Here is a 25,220-nt window from a genome sequence, read left to right as displayed (position 1 = left end):
TACATTTGTATACCACCTTTAGGGATGCGGGTGGCACTGTGGGTTAAACCACAGAGCCTAGGATTTGCCGATCAGAAGGTTGGCGGTTCGAATACCCACGACGGGGTGAGCTCCCGTTGCTCGGTCCCTGCTCCTGCCAACCTAGCAGTCCGAAAGCACGTCAAAGTGCAAGTAGATAAATAGGTACCACTCCAGCAGGAAGGTAAACGGTGTTTCCGTGTGCTGCTCTGGTTTCGCCTAAGCGGCTTAGTCATGGTGGCCATGTGACCCGGAAGCTGTACGCTGGCTCCCTCGGCCAATAAAGCAAGATGAGCGCCGCAACCCCAGAGTCGGCCACGACTGGACCTTAATGGTCAGGGGTCCCTTTACCTTTACCTTTATACCACCTTTCTCTTCCAAGAATATCAAGGTGACTTACATGTTTCTCCTCCTCCCCGTTACATCTTCAAAGCAACCCTGTGAAATTGGTTAGGCTAAGAGATGATGACTGGCTCAAGGTCACCCAGTGAGCTTCATGGCTGAGTGGGGATTCGAACCCTGCTCTCCCAGGTCCTAGTCTAACACTCTAACCATTGCGCCACCCTGGATCTCAATCACAGAATTGTAGAGTTGGTTGGGCCATCTAGTCCAACCCCCTGCAATGCCGGAATCTTTCGCCCAACGTGGGGCTCAAACCCACGGCCCTGTGATTAAGAGTCTCATGCTCTACCAACTGAGCTATCCAGCTCTGTGTATTTACCCAGGCTTGTTTTGAGTCACGTCACCCAAGCACACAGCAACAATCGTTCTGGGCGGCTGCTTGGCTATGTCTTTAAAAGCAGCTGCTGAAGACGGCTTGATCAGCAGCGAAAGAAACAAAATCCAGCCACTACAACGGAGCCATCTGGCGAGGAAGAAATGGGCAGATGTGCACCCCCTTCCTTTGCTAGATTCCAGTTCTCCCATTCTTCTGCAACGCCTAATATTTTTTACCCCACTGAATACCATTGCATCTGGCTTCCAGTAATTTGATTGCCTCTTCAACTTGATGGATGATAACATCCTTAATTCTGATAGCTGCAACCCATTTTCCCTCCCCCTCCATAAAGTTCAGGGAGCAGACTCTGATATTAATGATACAGCCTCATGCTTTGTATGCAGGAGGTCCAAAATTCAATCCCCAACATCTCTAACCTCAAGGACTCCAGGTAGGAATATTAAGAAAGACTTACCTGAGACCTTGGTGAAACACGGGAAAAGCAAGAAGTGTGCTCTGAACAGGTTATCGCAGTGCAGAATCATAGAATCATAGAGTTGGAAGAGACCACAAGGGCCATCGAGTCCAACCCCCTGTCAAGCAGGAAACACCATCAGAGCACTCCTGACATATGGTTGTCAAGCCTCTGCTTAAAGACCTCCAAAGAAGGAGACTCCACCACACTCCTTGGCAGTAAATTCCACTGTCAAACAGCTCTTACTGTCAGGAAGTTCTTCCTAATGTTTAGGTGGAATCTTCTTTCTTGTAGTTTGGATCCATTGCTCCGTGTCCGCTTCTCTGGAGCAGCAGAAAACAACCTTTCTCCCTCCTCTATGTGATATCCTTTTATATATTTGAACATGGCTATCATATCACCCCTTAACCTCCTCTTCTCCAGGCTAAACATGCCCAGCTCCCTTAGCCGTTCCTCATAAGGCATCGTTTCCAGGCCTTTGACCATTTTGGTTGCCCTCCTCTGGACACGTTCCAGTTCGTCAGTGTCCTTCTTGAACTGTGGTGCCCAGAACTGGACACAGTACTCCAGGTGAGGTCTGACCAGGTCTGACCAGTCCTACCTGGAGATGCTGTGGGACTGAACTTGTGCATGCAAAGCAGATGTCCTACCATTGAACTACATCCCTTCCCATTGGTACCTGCAGATCCAGGCACAACCAATACATGAAGGGAGGCGGGAGTTGCGCTGGCTGACCTCATCCCTGAGCGCCACACATTCATCAGATCTTCTGCGCAGAGCCTCCATGGATGTTGGTTGCCTTCGTGAGATTATCGTCCAGTGAAAACATCGTGTTACATACAAAAGCTGGCGAGAATGTGCAGAAGTTAAATCCTACACCACACGACCGAAGATGATGGAAACACAGCCCAGACAACGTCAGTGCTGGACCACAGAAGTACAAGGGTTCTTTGAAATAGTGATAGCCACACCCACTCAGATCTGCCACAGTATTAATCCAGTGATCCCGCCTCTGAACTGGGCATGAAACAGACTGAGGCCAGTGGTTATTGTTGTTAATTAAATTTCTATACCCCTCTTCATCTGGGGATTACAGGGCGGTTTACAATATTAAAATGCAAAAATACATAACAAATTCCCTCCCACACATACAGTTTAAAAAGCCAGAGATTGGGGTTTTTTTTTTAAAGTTCTTTTTTATTGAATTTCCTTTACAACCAACAAAGATACATAAAGAATGGAAAAATTAAAAAGGCACCAAAAATAAAGAAAAGACAAAACAAAAAAGACAGAAAAACAGATATGCATGACAAAAACCATTTTGAACATACAAGCTGACTTCCTTCCCTGCTGGATTTGGTTTTCTTAATTAAAAAACTCCGTTTTCTGCAGCTGGTATTGTTACTGGATTGTACATCGTAAGTTTTATAACAGACCTGCTATAGTTGTTAAGTTTCTATGATTTCCTTCTATATATACCATAAATTTATTCCAGTCGCCAATAAACTTTGTATTTTTTTGGTCTCTAATTTTTTGTGTCATTTTTGCTAATTCAACAAATTCAAATAATTTAGATTGCCACTCCCTCACCGTTGGAATATTTGTACTTTTCCAATTTTGTGCAATTAGTATTCTGGCCGCTGCTGTCGAATATTGAAACAAGGTTTTGTCTTCTTTTCTGATTTCATCCCCAATAATTCCTAATAGAAAGGCTTCTGGTCTTTTAGGAAAGGTGTATTTAAATATTTTTTTTTAACTCATTATAAATTAAGTCCCAAAATTTCTTCACTTCCTCACATGTCCACCACATATGAAGGAAGTTACCCTCTTTTATTCTACACATTTAGTCACATTTTTTTATTGATTTTCATACAATTTAACAAATTCAACTCAGTTTCCATACAATATTCCCTTAGCATCCTCATCCTTACTTCCAGGATGCTTCTGTTCAAATCCTTTTATCTGCTGCCTTAAATTTAATACAGTGGTCCCTCGGTTACGCTTCAGGTTACAGACACTTCAGGTTACAGACTCCACTAACCCAGAAATAGTACCTTGGGTTAAGAATTTTGCTTCAGGATGAGAACAGAAATCACATGGCGGCAGCAGTGGGAGGCCCCATTAGCTAAAGTGGTACCTCAGGTTAAGAACAGTTTCAGGTTAAGAATGGACCTCCAGAACGAATTAAGTTCTTAACCCAAGGAAAAGGTAAAGGGACCCCTGACCATTAGGTCCAGTCATGGCCGACTCTGGGGTTGTGGTGATCATCTCGCTTTATTGGCCGAGGGAGCTGGCGTACAGCTTCTGGGTCATGTGGCCAGCATGACTAAGCCATTTCTGGCAAACCAGAGCAGTGCACGGAAATGCCGTTTACCTTCCCGCCGGAGCGGTACCTATTGATCTACTTGCACTTGACGTGCTTTCGAACTGCTAGGTTGGCAGGAGCAGGGACTGAGCAACGGGAGCTCACCCCATCATGGGGATTCGAACCACCAACCTTCTGATCGGCAAGTCCTAGGCTCTGTGGTTTAACCCACAGTGCCACCCGCGTCCCAAGGTACCACTGTACTTATTTCTAGAACATATGTCCTACATTCGATTCCTTTATCGTTCTCATTCCTTTGTTTATATTTCCAGCCCTGCCTGAGGTTTCATTAGTCAGAGGCCTGGGAGAAGAGGGATGCTTTTGACTGGTGCCTAAAGATTTGACATGTGTCGGAATCAGAGGGACTCAGTTGCAGCACTGTTATAGTCCTCCTTGCCACCTCCCACCTTCACCTTAGGAGAAAAGTAAGAGCCCTGTTGGATTAAAGACCCATTTAGTCCAGTATCCTATTCCTCAAGTGGCCAACCGGAAGCCCAGAAGGAGCAGAACCTGAGAGCAACACACTCTCCCTCCTTCTGCTTCCTGGCCACCGGCATTCCTAGGCAAATCACCTCTGGCTTTGGAAGTAGGCCAGAGAGCATCATGGAGAGAAGCAGTCGATAGCCACTTCTTTCAATAGTTTGTCTAATCCCCCTTTAAAGGTAAAGGTAAAGGTACCCCTGCCCGTACGGGCCAGTCTTGACAGACTCTGGGGTTGTGCGCCCATCTCACTTAAGAGGCCAGGGGCCAGCGCTGTCCGGAGACACTTCCGGGTCACGTGGCCAGCGTGACATCGCTGCTCTGGCGAGCCAGAGCCGCACACGGAAACGCCGTTTACCTTCCCGCTGGTAAGCGGTCCCTATTTATCTACTTGCACCCGGAGGTGCTTTCGAACTGCTAGGTTGGCAGGCGCTGGGACCGAGCAGCGGGAGCACACCCCGCCGCAGGGATTCGAACCGCCGACCTTTCGATCGGCAAGTCCTAGGCGCTGAGGCTTTAACCCACAGCGCCACCTGCGTCCCTTGATGCACCTCTAGTTAATTATAATTTATATAGTGCCACCTGAGTACAAGGGGCCAGGTCCCTGCCGTTGAGTGGTTTACTATCTAATACAGTGGTACCTCGGGTTAAGAACTTAATTCGTTCTGGAGGTCCATTCTTAACCTGAAACTGTTCTTAACCTGAAGCACCACTTTAGCTAATGCGGCCTCCTGCTGCCGCCGCACTGCCAAAGCACGATTTCTGTTCTCATCCTGAAGCAAAGTTCTTAACCTGAGGTACTGTTTCTGAGTTAGTGGAGTCTGTAACCTGAAGCGTCTGTAACCCAAGGTACCACACTGTATTTGACACAGGAAGCAAGAAAGGGAAGGATAGCATAAACAGAGAAGTGATGGGTCAGTTGCACATGCTTAGGTTTAGTTAGAGTCTGAGGTAGGGCATGAAAATGACCATATTGTTACGAACTTGGGAGAGCCAGCCTGGATAATATCATTGGGTCCCTTCCAGTCCTGTGTTTCTCTTTATCCATGGTGGGATGATGATGATATTCATGTCCACACCATAAAAGCAGTGTATAGCTGCTTTGCAGGACATCTTTAGTAGAAATGTCTAAAGAGTAAAACCCTACACCATGGGTAGGCAAACTAAGGCCCGGGGGCTGGATCTGGCCCAATCACCTTCTAAATCTGGCCGGCACACAGTCCGAGAATCAGTGTGTTTTTACATGAGTAGAATGTGTCCTTTTATTTGAAATGCATCTCTGGGTTATTTGTGGGGCATAGGAATTCGTTCATTTCTTTTTCTTTTTCAAAATACAGTCCAGCCCCCCACAAGGTCTGAGGGACCGTGGACCGGCCCCCTGCTGAAAAAGTTTGCTGACCCCTGCCCTACACCAATCTGAAGTGGAGTTCGTAAGATGGTGCCTTGTACACCTCCTTCTGGCAACTCCTGCAGCCGAGCTGGTGCCAAACATATTTGCTCTCCTTTCCTTTGGACCACATCAGCGAGAACAAGGGAGAATCTTGTCATCTGGGCTGCCCAGGACCTCCATACACACTGCCCAGGCTTGCGCCCCAGAGAGGTCACTTTGCTGCTGCTAATGCAGCAGTTTGACTTCACCCCTGGAGACACACTCCATTGTTTCTCGAGACAGATGGAGGCCAACAATAAGTGATGGTGCTCTCTGGGAAATAGGGGGTTCTTCCTGGATAAAGAGCAATAGGCTAAAAGAGAGAGTTGGGGGTGTGGGCTGGGCTGATGCTGGAATCTAGACACAGAGTCATGTCAGCTCTGTGGTGGATCCGAAGCTGTGGCTTGGGGGCTTCTCTGTAAACCTAATGGAGAAGCAAGATTTGTTGGGGTGTTAATGCTGTGAGCCCCTCCATCCTATGCTCAGGTTGTGCATAAAGGTAAAGGTAAAGAGATCCCTGACCGTTAGGTCCAGTCGCTGACTCTGGGGTTGTGCGCTCATCTCGCTTTAGTGGCTGAGGGAGCCGGTGTACAGCTTCCGGGTCATGCAGCCAGCATGACTAAGCCGCTTCTGGCTAACCAGAACAGTGCATGGAAACGCCGTTTACCTTCCTGCTGGAGAGGTACCTATTTATCTACTTGAACTTTGATGTGCTTTCGAACTACTAGATGGGCAGGAGCAGGGACCGAGCAAAGGGAGCTCACCCCATCGCGGGGATTCGAACCGCCGACCTTCTGATCGGCAAGCCCTAGACTCTGTGGTTGAACCCACAGCACCACCTGCGTCCCTTGTGCATACGTATGTTTAAATGAAACCATATATCTGAAAGGCACCACAGTCTCTGCTAACCTTCATTCCAGGGAAGCCAAAACCTGGGTTAAGTGCAGGTACCCCTGGAGTCTCCAAGTGCTCAGAGTCTGGGATAGCACACAATGGTCATGGAAGACGTCATGGAAAAGGTGGAATTGAGGAGGTATCTGAATTATGTTAAGACCAGTGTCCTGGGGTGCAGTTCCAAGCATACAAGGCAGCAAGGGAGAAAGGGAGGATAGGTTTGGACAGTGGAAGGTGGCTGAACTCGAGGAATTAAGATCACAGGCATTGATATAGGTGGGTGGGGGGTAATAATAATAATAATAATAATAATAATAATAATAATAATAATAAAAAATTTATACCCCACCTATCTGGCTGGGTTTCCCCAAAGGCAGCACCTCTGCTGTCTGGTTGTTCTACCCTGCTATCTAGGTGTGTGTAGATAGCAATAATAAAATAAATACAATTGCTAACTAAAAATAGCGCACAACCAGAGTGGCTATAATTTTCAGAATAGCTTTGAGAATTTGTTTCTTTATGCATCGTGAAAAAAAATCTTTGCAGTCTACTGTAGACTAGCATTTTTCTTCAGTAAAAGTAATTTGGGAACAACCGCAAGGATGTGTGTAGATTTATCTGTCTGCAGTCTACAAGTGGTTGCTGGGATGCCCTGTTCTGTGGTCAGCGCTTGGGTGTGACAGCCCTTTCAGACCTTCCCAAACCGCTTCTGATTCAATATTAGGAAAGGCTGAGGTGCGTGTGGTTGGTGGAGCATTAGTCAGCCGGGATTACGTTTGCATCTTGCTGAAGAAATGTTACCTTGTGTTCTTTTATCACCAAAACTGATAATAAGATCATCGTTTTGGCATTGATGCTGCCATTTGTTATTTGGATACGGCGGGGGGGGTGGGGGTGGGGAGATAAGGAAAAATTAATAATTGGCTGGCTACATGCAGAAAAGCCTACGTTCTGCTCTGATGCACTACCCGCCATCTGGCAGCCATGAGATGTTGCTGGCAATGTATGGGCCATTCATCTAGTTTGGGAGCCACGGTTCTTGATAGCTTTCTTTCCCCATTTCCAATCCATCCTTTGGGCCATAACATACATTTATTTGACACTGATATTGGTTATATACATGAGTGCAATAGGAGAGTCCCAGGAATTATGGTTTATCACCCGACTGCCTGATTTGCTCCCATGCATGTTTACTCAGAAGCAAGATGGAAAAGATGGAAAAGATTCTGTGGCCAAACCCCAGCTCCTGCAGAACAACAGAGTTGGGTGGGACCCCAACGATCATCTAGTTTCTAGTCCAACCCTCTGCCATGAAGGAATATGCAATTGCCCCATACCTGGATCGAACCTGCAACCTTGGCATCATCTGCACCACACTCTAACCAACTGAGCTATCCAGTCAACTGAAGGACTTGAAGTAGAAGGGTCAGAGCACTGCCAGTCCATATAAAGCCCAGAGGTAGGCAATGTGGTACCCACTAGATGTGTCTGGATTACAATGTCCATTATCCCCGACCATTGGGCATGCTGGCCAGGGCTTATGGGATGTTCAGCAACATCTGCAGGACACATTGGCTACCCCAGGAAAATAATAATATTGCTGGCCCAGATGGGCCATTAGTCTGAATCAGGTTTTTTCTTTCAGTGGGCTGAGCTGGAATTTCCCCCAAGTAAATGTGCACAGGGTTGCACCATGCTGTGAATAGACCACAAAGGGCAGTTGATGGATTTTACACCTCAGTCTAACAACATGTCTTTGGTTTTTTGTGTATGATTACATTCTAGCTCAATTGGTTAGTTAGAGCATGGTGCTGGTAACGCCATGGTCACAGGTTCGATTCTCCTATGGACAGCTGCACATCCCTGCATTGCAGGGGGGTTGGACTAGATGATCCTCAGGGTAGGGTCCCTTCCAACTTCACAGCTCTATCATAACAGGTTCACATCCTGGCACCTCACAAAAATGAGGGGAGGGCACTCTGCATGTCCCTTTGCAAATTCAAAAGAGGGCACTCTGCATGTGCTTTGGGGCACTCTTTGCAAATTCAGAAGAGGACCCCTACGTGTGTTTTAGGGACACTTTCTCGCAAACCCTCCTCCTATGACCGAGCCCTGGGAAAACAGGCGTCATCACAGACCGTTCTGAAAATCGTACCGATGAACGCGGCTCCTTTCGGGATCCAGAAGCTGCAGGCTGCAGCTGTGGGCTTTTTGGGAGCGTTGGGAACGAGGCAGGGGAAGAAGGTGATCGTGCAGGTGTGTGTCTGTGTGTGACGCCAGCACCCCTCCCCCTCGCAGCCTCCCCGCACCTCCTCCCAGCCCGAAAGCCGCGGGGAGTCCCGGCAACCCCCTAGCCTCCTGGCCTCCTCCTCCTCCTCCTCCCGTCTCTTACCAGAGCCAAGCCTGGAACGGAAAGAGAGCGCCACGAAAACAGCCAGCTTGGTGGCGCGATCGCCGCTACTGCCTCTACCGGAGAGAGGGGCAATCCCTCGCGCCTGGTTCTGGGGGATTCACACCCACACACCCACCTCTCCCTTTATTTTATATTTTTGCACCCATCGACAATCGCGATCATAAAAGGTGGCGCGTGGAGAGCGCACGCCAGCCTCCTTTCTCGCCACCGCTCTGTGCGCAATTACGCGCCGGGCGCTCGCCAAACTGGGCAGGAGGAGGAGGAGGAGAAAGAAGAGAAGGAGGAGCCGGTTGAGGCTCTGCTGCGATTTGCTGGCTTCCCATCTCTACAATGGACCACGCCCTACGGTGAGGTTGGGCAGGGCTGGGCGGAGAGAGAGAGAGGAGAGAGAAAACTCGCTCCCTGGCTGGCATCGGAAGCTGGAGCGCGCGAGGAGGGTCGGGGGGCTGAGCCGGGGCTCTCATGCGTCGGGCTGGGAAATAAACCCTGCGATGAGCTGCTCGCCCCTGCCCGGCTGGACCAGGTGTTGTTGCCGCTGCCAGCTTCCTCTCTCTTCCTCCTTCTCCTCCTCCTCCTATTCCTCCGGAGCATCCTCGCCGCTGATGCCTCCTCGGTGCCCGCGGAGCTGATGTCCATCTCCCCTGGGGAGGCGATGACCTGACGGAGGATGTGATTCCCTCGCCCTTCCTTTCCTTCCTTCTCCAGCTCTCCCCCCTCTCTCTCCTCCCTTGCCCTGCCCTGCTGGGGAGGGGGGAGCCCTCCCCTCTCCCTCCCCCCCCAGAAAATCGGAGGGTGGTCGCAGACCATGGCCTTTGGCTCCCCGCGGCTGCTGTTCCTGCGCACCCCTTGCTCACCTCTGAGGACCAGGGCAGAAGAAGAAGGAGGAGGAGAGGAAGATGGGACTAAAATCCAGGAAGGCGGCAGCGGCGGCAGCAGCAGCAGGAGCATCGCCGCCGCTACCACCTCCAGGGGCTGATGGTGGTGGCAGCGGCGGCCACGTCGGGGACGAGAAGAAAGTGGGGCTGGCCGCTGGGGACCTGGAGCAGGGCGCTCTGGCTTTGGGCGCCGGGGCGGACAAAGATGGGACCCTCCTGCTGGAAGGGGCGGGCAAGGAAGACGGCGGCAAGAGGTCCGCGCAAGGGATTGGGCTGCTGGCCAAGACGCCGCTCAGCCGACCCGTCAAGAGGAACAACGTGAAATACAGGCGGATGCAAACTTTGATCTACGACGCCCTGGAGAGGCCGAGGGGCTGGGCGCTGCTCTATCACGCCTTCGTGTGAGTCGCTGCTGGCACCCCATGACACCTGGGCGCGCGGTTGTTGGATTGCTTGAGCGATGGGCCAGGATAAAATGTTCGGGGGGTGGGTGGGTTGGATGGGACCAGGGGTGAGGACTCATGTCCATATGGGTTGGCATTCCTCAGTGGGATGGATATTAGGAGGGGGGGTGTCATTTGGTGGGCTGATGCCACGATGCCAACAACAACATGTTTCTGGTTGGGTTCTAGCAAGCTGCAGACCCAGATCCTGGAACGGAGAGCGTAGCTTTAGGGCCGTTTCCCACGTTATGTGGCAGCACACACGGGTTTGCTGCAGCAAAGGGGTGTGCAGACAACCCAGCCGGGAGTTGCCCTTGATCCCGGGCTCCCAGTAAGATGCACGTGTCTGCAAATCCACCTCGGTGGTGTTTTGCGTTTTGCGCTGAATGTAATGTGTGAATCAGCCTTTGGGAAGGCTCGTGGCACGCATGTAACGCTCAGAGATGCTTCTCATTCACGTGCCTCTTTTACCCAAAGGGCTCTTTGCAAGAAACCGTGGTGGTTTGTAAGGGCAGAAAAACACCCTGGTAAATAAATCTGGACTGGTGATGGCGGGTTGTGGGTTATCGGCATAGGGAAAAAAGCATATGAATTCTGGGTTGTTGGGGAAAACGCGTGATAAGAATTTGCTTTCTGAGGTGGACTAATCGCTATCAATAGCTAGGGTGCGTTCCGATAACGGAGTTAAATTGTGGCACTAGGTGATCGGCTGGGTTCTTTTCCTGCAAGGTAAAACCTTCCACGATGCTGGATGATGGAAGCTCGTTGCAAAGATAGAAAGCATGGCTTTATTTTCTTCCTGTAAAAAAAAAAAGGGGGGGGGGGTACTCTGAGCCCTCGAGAGATGCAACGCCTGAAGATGTGAGGGCTGTGATAACGTAATGTTATCTTGGTCACATGGAAGAGAACATGTTTTCCTGAAAGTCGAAAGCGCTCAAGGTGTTGTGGGGAATTTGCCATAGAAACAGGAATGTTTTTGATGATCTGGCTGTGGTGCTTTATCATTCTAGTCTAGGCAACAGCCTCATGGAAACTTGTTGTCAACAAAAAGAATTGCAGGCGGTTGTTTGGGTCCCTGTGTGTGTTTCTCCGGGAGCAACATTTGTGCTCTTTTTTTTTGGGGGGGGCGATATGATGTTCTCTGGGGAGTTTGTAAAAAGGCACGTAGATTGAAAACGCTGCTTCAAAGACGCTTCTCTAGATGAGTTGTGGTGAAAAGGCTTATTCGTTTTTTAAAAAATAAGATGCCCCTGAAACGCACCTCTGCAATTAAATATGGAGATGAATAAGCTTTTTTCTGTTTTTAAGGAAAAGCAAGATCAGCGAGAAATTAAAACAACAAGGAAACAACACTGCTTTAGCGGATCGGACCAAGAGTCCACTTAATACTGGATTTTCTTTTCAGCGCTGGTCAGCTGCACTACATCCACAATCTGGGTGTGAAGGTGGTTACTGTCTGCACCTGCTGTTTGCAGGTATACTTCCCTTGGGCATGGAGGTTCTCTATTATGAATCGTGGCAAACTGATAACCCACCATACTTTTATTTAAATATTGAATTAATTGACAGTGATCAATAAGGTTTCTGTGCATTACTAACAACTCAACGTTTTGCAGTGTGGAGAACTTTGCAAGAAAGAGACTTATACAAAGGACATGGGTGAAATGGAAGGGTCACACACCAACTGTATTCCACAATATAAAAGCTGGAATACCCCCTAGCAGCCGAATGGCATCTTTAGTGACTGGGGCCACACCCACACCATGGATTTCCCAAAGAACTCTGGGAACTGTAGTTTGTTATGGGTGCTGGAAATCATAGCTCTGGGAGGAGGCAAACTACAGCTCCCAGGATTCTTGGGGAAGGATCTTCTTTGAATGTATGGCGTGGCTTATCGTGCTGTGGGCTTTTGTGAAATAAATATATCCAAAATGCAAAAAGGGCAAATGGAAGGCTGACGACTATGTCTCACTTTTAGTATGGGTACATTTAGTGTGGCTTTCCTGCGTAAAACCAGTAAAATGAATGGTCACGAAGAGTCGGACATGACTAAACGACTAAGCAACAACAACAGCTATGGAACAGTGCAGGGCCTGTGCAGAGAAACCACACGTATTTTTACAGATGTCAGGCCAGTGCAGTGGTTGCAGTGTTGGACTTAAAGCTGAGAAGGTGTGGGTTCGAATCCCGGGTGGGTAACCAAGAACCCTTGTCGATCTTAGACCAGTTGGTATCTCACAGTCAAGTCTGCCTCACAGGGTTGTTGTGACGATACAAAGGGAAGGAGACTCACTCTTAGGTCCTTGGAGGCATGGTGAGATGATGATGATGAAGATGATGATGATATTAACAGCCACACCATAAAAGCGGTTTATAGCTGTCATGTGGGACATCTCTAGGAGAAGAGAAGTAAAACCCTACACAAATCCAAAGTGAAGTCCTTAAGACAACTGGATGACGCCTTGTATACATACAGTGGCACCTCGGGTTAAGAACTTAATTCGTTCTGGAGGTCCGTTCTTAACCTGAAACTGTTCTTAACCTGAAGCACCACTTTAGCTAATGGGGCCTCCTGCTGTTCTCATCCTGAAGCAAAGTTCTTAACCCAAGGTACTATTTCTGGGTTAGCGGAGTCTGTAACCTGAAGCATATGTAACCCGAGGTACCACTGTACTTCCTTCCGGCAACTCCTGCAGCCAAGCTGGTGCTGAATGTCTTGGTCTGCTTTCCTTTGGACCCCATCAGCGAGGCCGAGGGAGGGGTGGTCTTGCCCTCTGGGCAGACCAGGATCTCCATATACCCTGCCCAGGCTTGTGCCCCAGAGTGGTCACTTCCGTGCTGCTAGCGCAGCAAAAACAATGCGGGAGGCAGCAGTTACAAGGTCTCAGCAGCCACAGCAGGTGCTGCGATTCTCCAGCTTTTGGCTTCACCCCCCAGAGGTGCACTCCATTGTATCTTAAGACCGACAACAACAAGAGATACATAGCAGTGTTTGTAGTGTGGGCGATTCCAATCGGTCTAGAGCAGTGGTGGGTAATGTGTGGCCGTGCAGATGCTACTCCCATCATTCCTGACCATTGACTGTGAAGGTTGGAGCTGATGGGAATCCACCAGCATCTGAAGGGCTGCAGCTTCTCTTACCCAACCTAGAAAATGTTGCGGAGGGGCATATAACAGTCCCATGAATGAAACTTAAGAGGGCTTCAGGGGTTGTGAGCAGGGGTGTAGGAAAGGGGGTGGGTGGGTCGCCCCAGGTGCCATCATGGAGGGGGGTTGACAAATTATCAAGGAACAATTACTGCCCTACTAGGGCGGTTCATAATATTATTATTTTTTAAAAAAAATGCCTGCTCCAAAGGTCTTATCTTACCACACTTGGGATTATATAACTATATAAGAAATTTCATGCATATCAGTTAATAACTTGACCCTCCTCCATGAAAATAGCTGTTTACTTGGCCGTTTTCCTATGTCGTGAAGGCTGAAATTTCAATTCAGTGGAGCAGGGTCAAGATATTAACTGATATGCCTGAATTTTCAGATACTACAGGTTCCACATAATATCTGCACTGCATTGTTTCCTGTGACAGCACCTGCACTTTGGAACTCCCCGCCTATTGCAACAAAGCACGTGCCTTTACTAGACTCTTTTTGGGCACCAGCTAAAAGCATTCTTCTTTAGGCAAGCATACCTAGATGCTTAGGAAGTTGAAGTAATTTTAATCTTAATATTTTAGCTTTTGTATGTTTTAAAGTAGGATTGTTAATTTTTTATTTTATTTTACTGCTGTGGTGGTTTTTTGTGTTTTGGTAAACCACTTTGCAGGTTTTTAAAAAAATAAAATTTATTAAATAAATAAGCAATAAATATAAATAAAATAACACAAGCCAAAACCCAATCCATCCTGTAGATTTAAGTATCTGTTCATAGTCGCCTACTTGTTATCAGAGGCCCAGAATCCACATTCCTTTGTTGGAAAATATGAAATAACGTAAAACCAATTTTGCAGGCAAAAAAAATCAATTAAAAAAAATCAATGTGTGTGTGTGTGTTGCGGGGGGGGGGGGGTTGACAAGAAATTTTCCTCACCAGGTACCACCTGACCTTCCTATGCCTCTGGTTGTGAGGTGATGTGAGATTGCCCGGGGATTGTGCATACAGTACTCTGAGGGGCAGCTTGGTCGGTAGAGAATGAGACTCTTAATCTCAGCGCAGTAGGTTTGAGCTCCACCTTGGGCTAAAGATTCTTGCATTGCAGGGGGAAGGACTTTCCCAAACTTAGGTCTCCAGCTGTTTTTGGACTACAGCTCCCATCATCCCTAGCTAGCAGGACCAGTGCTCAGGGATAATGGGAATGGTAGTGCAAAAACAACTGGAGACCCAAGTTTGGGAAAGCCTGGACTCCATGATCTTCATGGTCTCTTCCGACTCTACAATTCTGTGATTCTGCTCCAAGTTCTCGTGGCAGAGACTGCATAAAACTGACCCCCCAAGGAAGAGCAGGATATATAAATTAGGGCTGGCACGCAATTAAAATCAATCAGTCAACCATTTAAATATTGGTTGGCTGGCTGGCTGAATTTGCTTACCTGTGTATGCGAGTGAAACAAATAGTTTTGAAACAAAAGGGCTATTTTGTTTTTCTTTTTTTAAAAAAATAATATTTATTAAAAATTTTCCAGAATAAAAAGGAAAGATAGCAAGAAAGAAAGAAAAAACAAATATGATTTACACTTGGTTTCAGTGGCGTCTTTCCCGGACTTCCCCCCCTCCCCCTCTTGTATTCCATTTCCCTTAAATTGATTCCACAGATTCTTACCCCAAATTTTAAAACCTTATTTGTAATTTTAAATAACCCATTTATTCCAAATTAATTCATCTTATTTATCTTAATGAACCATTTCTCCTTATATTTTATATAATTCCCTAAGATCGACCCCATTTCCCTTCCACGAATTCCCCTATTTTCAAACAACAAACATGAAAAAAGAAAAGAAAGAAATAATATATAATTTTACAGCCTTTGGATTCCAAATCTCTCCCCCCCCCATTCCCCGGTTCCAATCCCCAAAGTTCATCCATTGTCTACTGCCAGCCTGGTGTATCCACGTCTATATCTCAACTCCACTTTGCCGTCTTTTGATAGCTTTTAATTTCAGAAAGTCCAATCTCGAAAAAACTCTCAGAAAAAGTCATTGTTCTTCCATCCAGACCTCTATGTTTAAGAGTCTAACTTAAATTCTATTTCTTGGTCCTTTTAAAGTCTGGATGTTCCAAATACTCCGGCTTCAAATTTGGTCCAGCTCTTATTCCTCAGGTTGCTTTTTCCTGTTCTGCTGCAGAAACCTTCTAATTCAGAAACTTCTTGTTCTCCACAGAGGCTTTTGTTATTCAGGAACATAACTTGCGTCAAGTCCCTTCCTTTCTTCAATAGATAAATCCATTGTCTCCTTTAGTATAGAAACCTCTGTAGACAAAATAATGCTTCGTTTTTGCAGCTTTCCCAAGAGATAACAGATCCTGCTCAAATTCATAGTATTTTTCCACTTGCTGCTACTGTTGCAATGTCCCAGCCTCCCTCTAGAGGGAATATGGTAACTTAATTTCTTTCAAAATCAGACCCAAAAGTCAAATAACTTGTTGCCTTTATTTCCAATAATTTATGTCCAAATTGTAACAAATCTAACCAGCAAAGCCATCGTAACAAAGTTCTCTTTTATTTTCCTGCTTTGACAGCTACTTTGACAGCTGTCAAAGTTTCTGTGTCTCTTCACCAGTCTCTCATAAAAAGGGCTGGCACGCAATTAAAATCAATCAGTCAACCATTTAAATATTGGTTGGCTGGCTGGCTGAATTTGCTTGCCTGTGTATGCGAGTGAAACAAATAGTTTTGAAACAAAAGGGCTATTTTGTTTTTCAATGGTGCTGCAAATGTCGTAGCCGGCATGTCTAAGAAGAGGTCCTGTCTTGATCTTGACCTTCCAGCTCTAGAATTCTGTGATCCTATGGGACATTCCTTGCTGCTTGAGGGAGAAGGGAGATTGCCTCTTTTAAGAGGACCAAGAGTCTGGAAACCAAGCCTTAGGAGGAGCAGTTGAGGGAGTTGGGTGTGCTTATTCTGGAGAAGAGAAGACTTGAGAGCAAGGGCTGTCACATGGAAGATGGAGCGAGCTTGTTTTCTGCTGCTGCTAGGACCTGAACCAATGGGATTCAAATTACAAGGAAGGAGATTCCCATGGAAACTTTCTGATGGTAAGAGCTGTTCAACAGTGGAAGATATGGTGGACTCTCCATCGTTGGAGGTCTTTAGCCAGTGGTTGGGCGGTCATCTGTCAGGGATCCCTTAGCTGTGATTCCTTGATTTCCAGGGGGTTGGACCAGATGACCCAGCTCTTCAATTCTGTGATTCAAAGGTGCTACAATTCAAGGTGGTCGTACTAGTGTGCCAAGACTCCAGTAGCCACAAAGCTGACTCCACCAGTATCAACCATCTTGGGCCATATGATCAGAAGGGCAGCCCTGCTTGTGGTGCTGTTTGGTGGGCATCATTGTCATTTTTTTATTTGTATACCGTCTTTCTATCTTACAATACTCAAGGCGGTTTACAAGCTGAAGAAACATAGAATGTACACCTTATAACAATCTAATGCAATACAAAAACGTGATAATAAAACAAAACTTTAAAATAAGCAACCTACGTCAAAAAGTAACTTTCAGCAATTAGAGTAGTATAAAATAATATCAACATATAAAAGTTAAACAGAAATCCACTCAACAGTTACGATAAATAATTTCTAAACTATAATCAATAAAACAACGGCAAGCCACAGTGCATAAAATAATACAATACAAATTGAGAAGCAGAGACTAGAGGGTGGGGCAAGGCAGGTGGAAGGAGGCCTTGCCTGATGGAGTCTCTCCCCTCATTGACCCATAGCAGGGTCTCCTCAGTGGTGTCTACCTGTTTGTGAAACGCCCTCCCTGTTGAGGTGTGTCAGTCTCCCTCATTATTAACATTCGGGAGGGATCTTTAATAATAATAATAATAATAATAATAATAATAATAATAATAATAATAAATTATACCCCGCCCATCTGGCTGGGTTTCCCCAGCCACGCTGGGCGGCTTCCAACAAAACACTAAAATACAATAACCTATTAAACGCTTCCCTAAACAGGGCTGCCTTTAGATGTCTTCTAAAAGTTTAGTAGTTATTTTTCTCTTTGACGTTCCACAGGGTGGGTGCCACTACCGAGAAGGCCCTCTGCCTGGTTCCCTGTAACTTGACTTCTCGCAGCGAGGGAACTGCCAGAATGCCCTCGGCGCTGGACCTCAGTGTCCGGGCAGAATTTCTCTTCCCTCAGGCGTTTGGTGGCTGAAAGAGGCTGTTCCTGGTAATCTTGAAATTATTAGCCATGAGGATATGTGACTGTTGTTAAATGTTCTCAATTTTTTTTTTACAGTAGTTTTGTTCTTTGCCACCATTCATTTGGGATAAAAAAGTTATAAAAACTAATAGGGTGGTGCTTCGCATCTGCAGTTTTGAGTGCTTACAGCCTACAGAAAGTTTGGCTGCCTGATTAATCAGCGTCTTTAGTTAGTTGATGAAAAGTTTTTAAAAATAGATTCATGCATCTGATGGAATAAAGAAACCGCTTGCAGTTCTGTCTTGCATGTCGGACCCACTATGCTATTCCTTTCCCCCGGGAATACTTAGTGTGTTATATTTTGCTAATACTTACTTCATACTCACCATGGCTAAAATTCTCTTGCCATTTGTCTATGTCTCAGCTTGAATATTTATTACTGGAGGCAATGATGCACTTCCTTATTTTGGCAACACTTCGTGGCTGGGGATACGCAAGTTTTATGTTTAATGGAATCTTTTAAAACCCGTTTTACATAAATGCTTTTTAATCTTTAACATGTTCTGTGAGCTGTAGCTCAGAGTAAACCCAGTGGAATTAATGGGCATGACTTACTTCTGTTGATTTTAGGAGGTCTGCTCTCAGTAGGACTTAGTTTTACATAGATGATAGATAGATAGATAGATATAGATAGATAGATAGATAGATAGATAGTATTCCTTTTGTGTTTTATATTGCACGCTTGTGGACAGTAGTGCCGGGTGGTGGAAAAGAATCATTTGAAATATTAAAAGGAGCAGAAGAAAATGTTAAGAATTGCATTGCTGGATCAGTCCATCTAGCCACAGGACTATATAATGTATGGAGTTCTAAGAGACCCCAAGAAGTCATCTAGACCAACCCCACTCTTAATGCAGGATCTGAAATGCAAGATGCACTTACAGCATTCCTGGCAGATGCTCTGCTTAAATACCTCCAGCAATAGAGCCCTGCCACTATCTGAGGCTGTTTCTGTGCCTCTGTCCAATCGTTCTTAGGAGGGTTCTGCTAATATTTAGCCCACACCTCATTACTTGCAGTTTCCACCTATTGCTTCTCTAGCCTTGCCCTCTGGAGCAACAGAGTCTTGGTGTTTCTAAGAGCTGGATGCCTACAAAGCAGGGCATGAAATCAACAGCCCTCCCCGTTAGACCTCAGACACTGCATGGCTCAGTGGTAGAGCATCCGATTTGCATTCAGAAGGTCCCAGGTTTAATTCCTGGCATCCCCTGGTAGGGATGCGAGAAACCCATGCCTGAAATCCCAGAGAGCTGGTGCTAGTCGGTGGAAGCAGTACTGCGCTAAATGGTCCAATGATCTGACTTTAAGGGGAAAGGTCGCCAAATCTTGTGACCATGAATTCCAAACACTGCAGTGCATGCAGGAAGACTTTTCTGTCTTGCACTCCAAAAAAGTGGGGGAGGGAGAGAGAGAGATGTGGAAGAGCGATAGCTCAGCGGATGAGCCTCTGATTTGCACGCAGAAGGTTTCGGGTTCAAGTAGGGCTGGGAACATCCCTTATCTGAAACCCTGGTAAGCTAGTTGGACTAGTGGATCTGACTTGCTATAAGGCAGCTTCCTAAGTTTCTAGGAAAGCCAGCAGATTTGGGACCTGCACTTCATTACCTTAATATCCCTTACTTTCCTGGAAACCTCAGAGCAGCGTATATGCAACTCCAGTGGTCTCCGCAAAGGAGCTTTTGCTGTGCCCCAAGCTCGTGACTGAGCCCTTTCCATTCTGCTGAGATACTCCGACTTGCTCTGAAAACCTTTTAATGACGTGCCGGGGTCAATGTATTATTAATGGTAGCAGCTCTGTAGAATTAATGTTGCTCTCCTGCAATTTTTTCTTCTCCTTTATACAGTTTAGGCTATGGAAGGCGGCGGGGAAAGATAAAAAGCATCTTGCTCTAAACAGTCAGAGATTTCAATTTTTCCCCCAATTATATTTTATTAAGTTTAAATATTTCAAATATGTACTGTACAGTCAAAACACATTTTCACCCTCTGCCTCTTATTTTTGTAGACTTCTCACCCTTTTTCTCTTGGAATTGTTGTTTCTTCCCCTTCTGCCACAGCCTAGCTATCAAATCACAACCACAATATTATAATCCAATTGCTTCTTTTGCTCATAGCTCAAATCCTTCTTGCAATTTCATTGTACTGTAATATTCCTTTAAATAGTCCTAAAAGGGCATCCATTCTTCCACGAAAAACTCATCATTAGAGTCTCTTAATTTTGCTGTTTATTTTGGACAGTTCCGCATAGTCCATTACCTTATTTATCCGTTTTTCTTTTGTGGGAACTTCTTCTTCCTTCCATTTCTGCAAAAGTTAGAGATTTCAAATGGCCCGTCTGCAACCAGACATTAACTGAGTACAGTGGTACCTTGGGTTAAGAACTTAATTCGTTCCGGAGGTCTGTTCTTAACCTGAAACTGTTCTTAACCTGAGGTACCACTTTAGCTAATGCGGCCTCCCGCTGCTGCCTCACTGCCTGAGCATGATTTCTGTTCTCATCCTTAAGCAAAGTTCTTAACCTGAAGCACTATTTCTGGGCTAGCAGAGTCTGTAACCTGAAGCGTATGTAACCTGAAGCATATGTAACCTGAGGTATCAGTGTATAACAATCCAGTATAAAACAAATCCAAACATCAAGAGAAATATTTCTAAGCAGCATTTTCCTTTCCCCAGTCGGCAACCTGGCATCCAGAGATCTCCCCGTGGTTGCAAATGGACCCAAGCCAGACGCAAATTGCGCCTGGCGCCCGGCTAATTTCTAACACTGGTCCTGAGTGGGGATGCATGTCCCCACAAGCCATTCCTGTGCACAAGAGGGTGCAATAGTTATTGGTACAGGGTTATTGGCAGCTTCCTGCTCTCCCCATCTGAAATGATGTTCATATTCCACGGTGCTTTTGGCACCTTTTCGCTCTTCTGTTTTACACTCGGAGATAACACATCACTTTGGCATCTTGTCATAACAAGCCAGCGGTGGGTTAACCAGGGGTGTGTTGCAACTGGCTGTTTCGCTTGATCTGGCCTCAAAAAGGAGGAAAGCGGGATCTCTGCTGCTTGAGGTCGAAAGGATCAGGCACTTGGATGAGAGAAGGAAAAGGAACCGGCCTGTAAAAGCCAAAGTGGAATGAATAAAAATAAGAGCCGGTTTTGAACGGCAAAGGTGACTCATCCATGCAACAGACAATTAAGAGACGTGGTTGTTTCTCCATTTCTCGTCTTCCCAGCCAGCCCCGACGCCTTTGGAAAAGGCAAATGTATCTCTATCTTTTCTGCAGTCCCGTTGCACAAGTGCAGAACGTGACACGAGATTTGCCGCCCCGAAAAAAATCTGTTTCCAGGTTGTTGTTGTTGTTGTTTTGAAAATGGCAAGTTCCTAGCCGTCAAGGTCTCTGAAGATGAGTTTGAAAGCATACGGAAACTGCCTGGTGAAATCTGAGAGATCCTGCTGAGGTCGGTTCCCTGTGGGCTTCTGTGCTAACCTGGGTTGAAGAAGTGCCTTGCTGCAGCCCTGGTGGAACTCTGCCCATGCTTCAAGCCTGGTCGTCGCTTTGCCTTGCGCATTATTGCTGCATTAGCAAAGGCCCTTTCTGCTTGGTTTATTTAGTTTGGTTTTAATTATTGATGCTAATACTTCATGTTGCGCTAATAAATATTTGGCAGTGTGCTGTGTAAGAGTAATGAAGCCTCAGCAATTTGGGATCTCAACCACAAACTTTCTGCTATTAAATCTTTGCTGCAAGTTGGAGCAATAGCCAGAGTATTCCCCTTCTCTCTGTGTGTGGTTGTTTATGTGTGAGAGAGAAACCATGCATTATCTGCAAGGATAACACAATCTAGGACCCCAGTGTGTGCTTGTGTGTAAACCGTGTGGGTTCCTGAGGCCTTGCTGTTTTCTGCAGGAAAGATATTTACCTGCTGCCCAACACTTTGCAAATAATAATAATAATAATAATAATAATAATAATAATAATAAATTTTATTTATACCCTGCCCTCCCCGGCCAGAGCTGGGCTCAGGGCGGCTAACATTACAGTAAAATCATAATAGGAAAAAAACACCCAATTTAAAATACAGGCTAAAATGCAATTTAAAATGCAGCCTCATTTCAAAAGTAGCCCATAGATCAAAACCATAAGGGGAGGGAATCATAAGGGTCAGACTGAGTCCAAACCAAAGGCCAGGTGGAACAGCTCTGTCCTGCAGGCCCTGCGGAAAGATGTCAAGTCCTGCAGGGCGCTAGTCTCTTGTGACAGAGCGTTCCACCAAGTTGGGGCCAGTACTGAAAAGGCCCTGGCCCTAGTTGAGACCAATATAACCACCTTGTGACTTGGGACGTTGAAAATATTGTCATTTGTGGGCCTTAAGGTCCTCCGCGGGGCATACCAGGAGAGGCGGTCCCATAGGTACGTGGGTCCCAGGGGCAAACCTTGCAAAACTCCTGTTCTCATATCAAAGGCTGCCCTACCATATTATCTTCAAGTAATTTGGGCGAGGGCTGTAGGCCAGTGGTGGAGCTTTGGAGGCAGAAAGTCCCAGGTTCAATACTTGGTATCTTCAAGAAGGACTGGGAATGTCTGCTGTGTGAAATTTTAGAGAGCTGTTGCCTGTCTGTGTAGACAATATGAAGGTAAATGGGCCCATGGCCTGACTCTGGGCTCATCCACATTTCTGCTTCTCCTGGGCCTGGAATGCCTGGATCCAAGTGATTTTCTGCTTGTCCCGTGTTTCTAGGCGTGGGTCTGAGCAGGTCTGCCTTTGTCCTGCCATTTGCCACTGGAAAACCCCCTCTTTAGCACTCCATCGGAACAAACAGCGATCTGTGGAAAAGTCAATTGCTGTTTGTCCCGATTCAGTGCCAAACCATGGGTTTTCCTGGGGAAATCAGCAGGGTAAATGGAGTTGTGGCTAAGTCCAGAGTGCATGGCAGGTTTTTTGTTTTCCTGCTACTGTATCTGTTGTATGCCACATTAATTTACTTTGCAACTGCCAGTCTTCTGGTTGAGCCAGGAGGGACATTGTTTCCTCTTGCTTAAAGATACACTTGGAAAAAATAAAGTGTTTACTAGTGCACTATTGCAGTTTGGAGGGACGCGGGTGGTGCTGTGGGTTAAACCACAGAGCCTAGGACTTGCCAATCAGAAGGTCGGCGGTTCGAATCCCCATGACGGGGTGAGCTCCCGTTGCTCGGTCCCTGCTTCTGCCAACCTAGCAGTTCGAAAGCACGTCAAAGTGCAAGTAGATAAATAGGTACTGCTCCAGTGGGAAGGTAAACGGTGTTTCCGTGCACTGCTCTGGTTTGCCAGAAGCGGCTTAGTCATGCTGGCCACATGACCCGGAAGCTGTATGCCGGCTCCTTCGGCCAATAAAGCGAGATGAGCGCCACAACCCCAGAGTCGTCCACGACTGGACTTAATGGTCAGGGGTCCCTTTACCTTTATTGCAGCTTGGCGTGACCTTCGGCGTCTGCAGTGTGCAGCATGTCAAGCTGCACACTGCACATCGCCTTAATTTTAACTTAAAATGCCCATGCCCATATCTTCCTTGGAGTCTTTTTTAAAAAATCATTTTTATTGATTTTCCAATAAAAAAAATCCAATTAATATAGCCAATCATAATACTCCAATTAAAATAAAAAGACCAAATTATAATTATTAATTTTTGGGAGCTCCCCACAGTCTGGATCTCTGAAGCATATCTGCCCATCTCAGTTCTGCCTCTTCTTGTTGTTTCCATTTTAAAAAATGGAAAAGCTGGGATATAAATATTTTAAATTGATGAATTAATAACTAGAAATGTGGTGGTAGGGCGTCAAATTATGTCCTAGCAACCCCTGATGACATTGTTAGAGAAAGTTGGATTAGGAAAATTCACGGGCAATAAGTCTCTCATTGTGGCGTTGCTTTGATATTGATGAAATGAAGTATGCAGTGCTGAGTAAAAGGAAGGTGATGTCTATTTCCACCACTGCGATTCCTTTCTTGCAGGCATCTGACTTCACCCCCTGTGGAAACAGAGGGCTGGGTATATGGGGACCTTTAGATGTGACCCCAGAAAGGCAATTCTTACATTTTTATTATTATTGCCATTGTACTTTGATACTGCACATTTTTAACAAAGCCACAGGCATAGCTTGCCTCAAAATTGCTTCTGGCGTGGAAGAAAATTAAAAGGGAGAACCTCAACTATTAATAACTTTGAAAAGAAAATGGGCGAAGAACCATTAAATATGTGTCACCTCCAATTTCATTTTGGAGCTATCTGTGCGAGACTGATCGGCTCGTGCATGGAAAAAAGATAAGACGCCCAAGAACTTTGGAATAAGACTGCAAAGCACTGACTTCAGGATCAGCTGCACTTAAAAGAAGAAGAAGAAGAAGAGTTTTGCCTATAAAGCAACATGTTAAATTTAATTCAGCCTCTTCTGTTCCCCAAACCATTAATGGCTACAATCCTATTCCTACTTATACCTGGGGCTAAGCTTCATTTAAGTCAGCGGGACTTAACTTTTGAGTGTAAATGAATATTATAAGATTGCACAGTTAGACTCCTGTGCATGCATGCTCAAAAGTAAGCTCTATTTTGCCCCAATGACTTACTCCCATGTAAGGCTGCAATCCTTATATTATGATCCTCTTCAGTTCAGAAGCATTAGCAAGGTCACTTAACTAATGCAGCTGGAGCCCAGAGAGAAAAATCTTGATAACACTTAACTGAGGAGACTGAACCAAGCAGTGTATACTTTGAAGAGAAATAAGCAGGGAGATTTGGTCTTTTCTTTGTGGGCCTTGTACATCACACAGAGACATTCAACCAAATATACAGAAGAAAACTCCCTCCGAACTGAACAGCCAATCAGAGATGTGCTACCTCAGTGGAGCTCATGCTGCTCTGCCTGGTTGCTAAGCAACATTTCCACACACACCCCTTGGCTAGACTTTAAAACCGTTAACCCTTACATTACAAAGGGAATGGCCCATTGAAAAGCACTCTTTGAGTGTGGGCTCCAAACAGCTGTGAATTAGTAATATAGGAATCTGCTGTGTAACTTCAGTCCATTTTTGTCTGCACTGACGAGAAGCATCATTCCTGGCCCTACCAGGCGATGCTGAGGACTAAATTTGGGGACTTTTTTTTGCATGCAGAGCAGGTGCTCTCTTGAACCTACAGCCCTTTCCCCTAGCTGCAATCCACCTTGCAGTTTTATCACCTAGCCTGCCTTTAGCCACTTCGCTGAAATATCACAGAGGATTTTGTTAAAAGCTTTGCTGAAATCAAAATAAATTCCACCCGCAGCATTCTTACAATCCACAAAGTGAGTAACCTGATCAAAGAAAGAGATAAGACTAGTCTGGCAGGATTTATTCTTGCCGAATCTGTGCTGACTTCTACTTTATCACAGTTTTGCTATCAATATGTTTGCAGACTGACTGCTTTAAAATCTATCTGAGTGCCTTTCTCGGTCTGGAAGTCAGACTGATTGGGCTGGTGTGTTTTAAATCTCTCTCCTCCCCTTCCCCTTTTGACTTATTCTTTACTCTTGGGGTAGGAGTTGGCAGCCCTGTCTTTGTTCCCTCCCTATGACATTGGGAAGGAATCACCTTAATAAAACCTAGGACAATAGCTCAGTTAGTAGAGCATGAGACTCTTAAATAATAATAATAATAATAATAATAATAATAAT

General features: G+C 45.9%; 2 protein-coding genes across 3 annotated transcripts in view; both read left to right on the top strand.

Annotated features, from left to right (window-relative positions):
* The window catches only part of TMEM71 (transmembrane protein 71), a 213,989-nt gene that overhangs the window by 88,295 nt on the left and 100,474 nt on the right, over positions 1-25,220 (top strand). The window lies entirely within an intron of this gene.
* KCNQ3 (potassium voltage-gated channel subfamily Q member 3) overlaps positions 9,021-25,220 on the top strand; it is a 168,255-nt gene continuing 152,055 nt past the window's right edge. Inside the window, exon 1 of one of the 2 annotated variants that reach the window (XM_079984226.1) lies at positions 9,021-10,068. In XM_079984226.1, coding sequence (XP_079840352.1) covers positions 9,689-10,068 — 380 coding nt within the window. In that variant the 5' untranslated portion in view covers positions 9,021-9,688. The remainder of the gene's footprint in view (positions 10,069-25,220) is intronic. The other variant, XM_079984227.1, reaches the window with a different exon arrangement.

Source organism: Podarcis cretensis, assembly GCF_951804945.1.
Source record: "Podarcis cretensis genome assembly, chromosome: 7".
Classification (NCBI taxonomy): Eukaryota; Metazoa; Chordata; class Lepidosauria; order Squamata; family Lacertidae; genus Podarcis; species Podarcis cretensis.
This window is presented reverse-complemented; position numbering and strand designations above follow the sequence as displayed.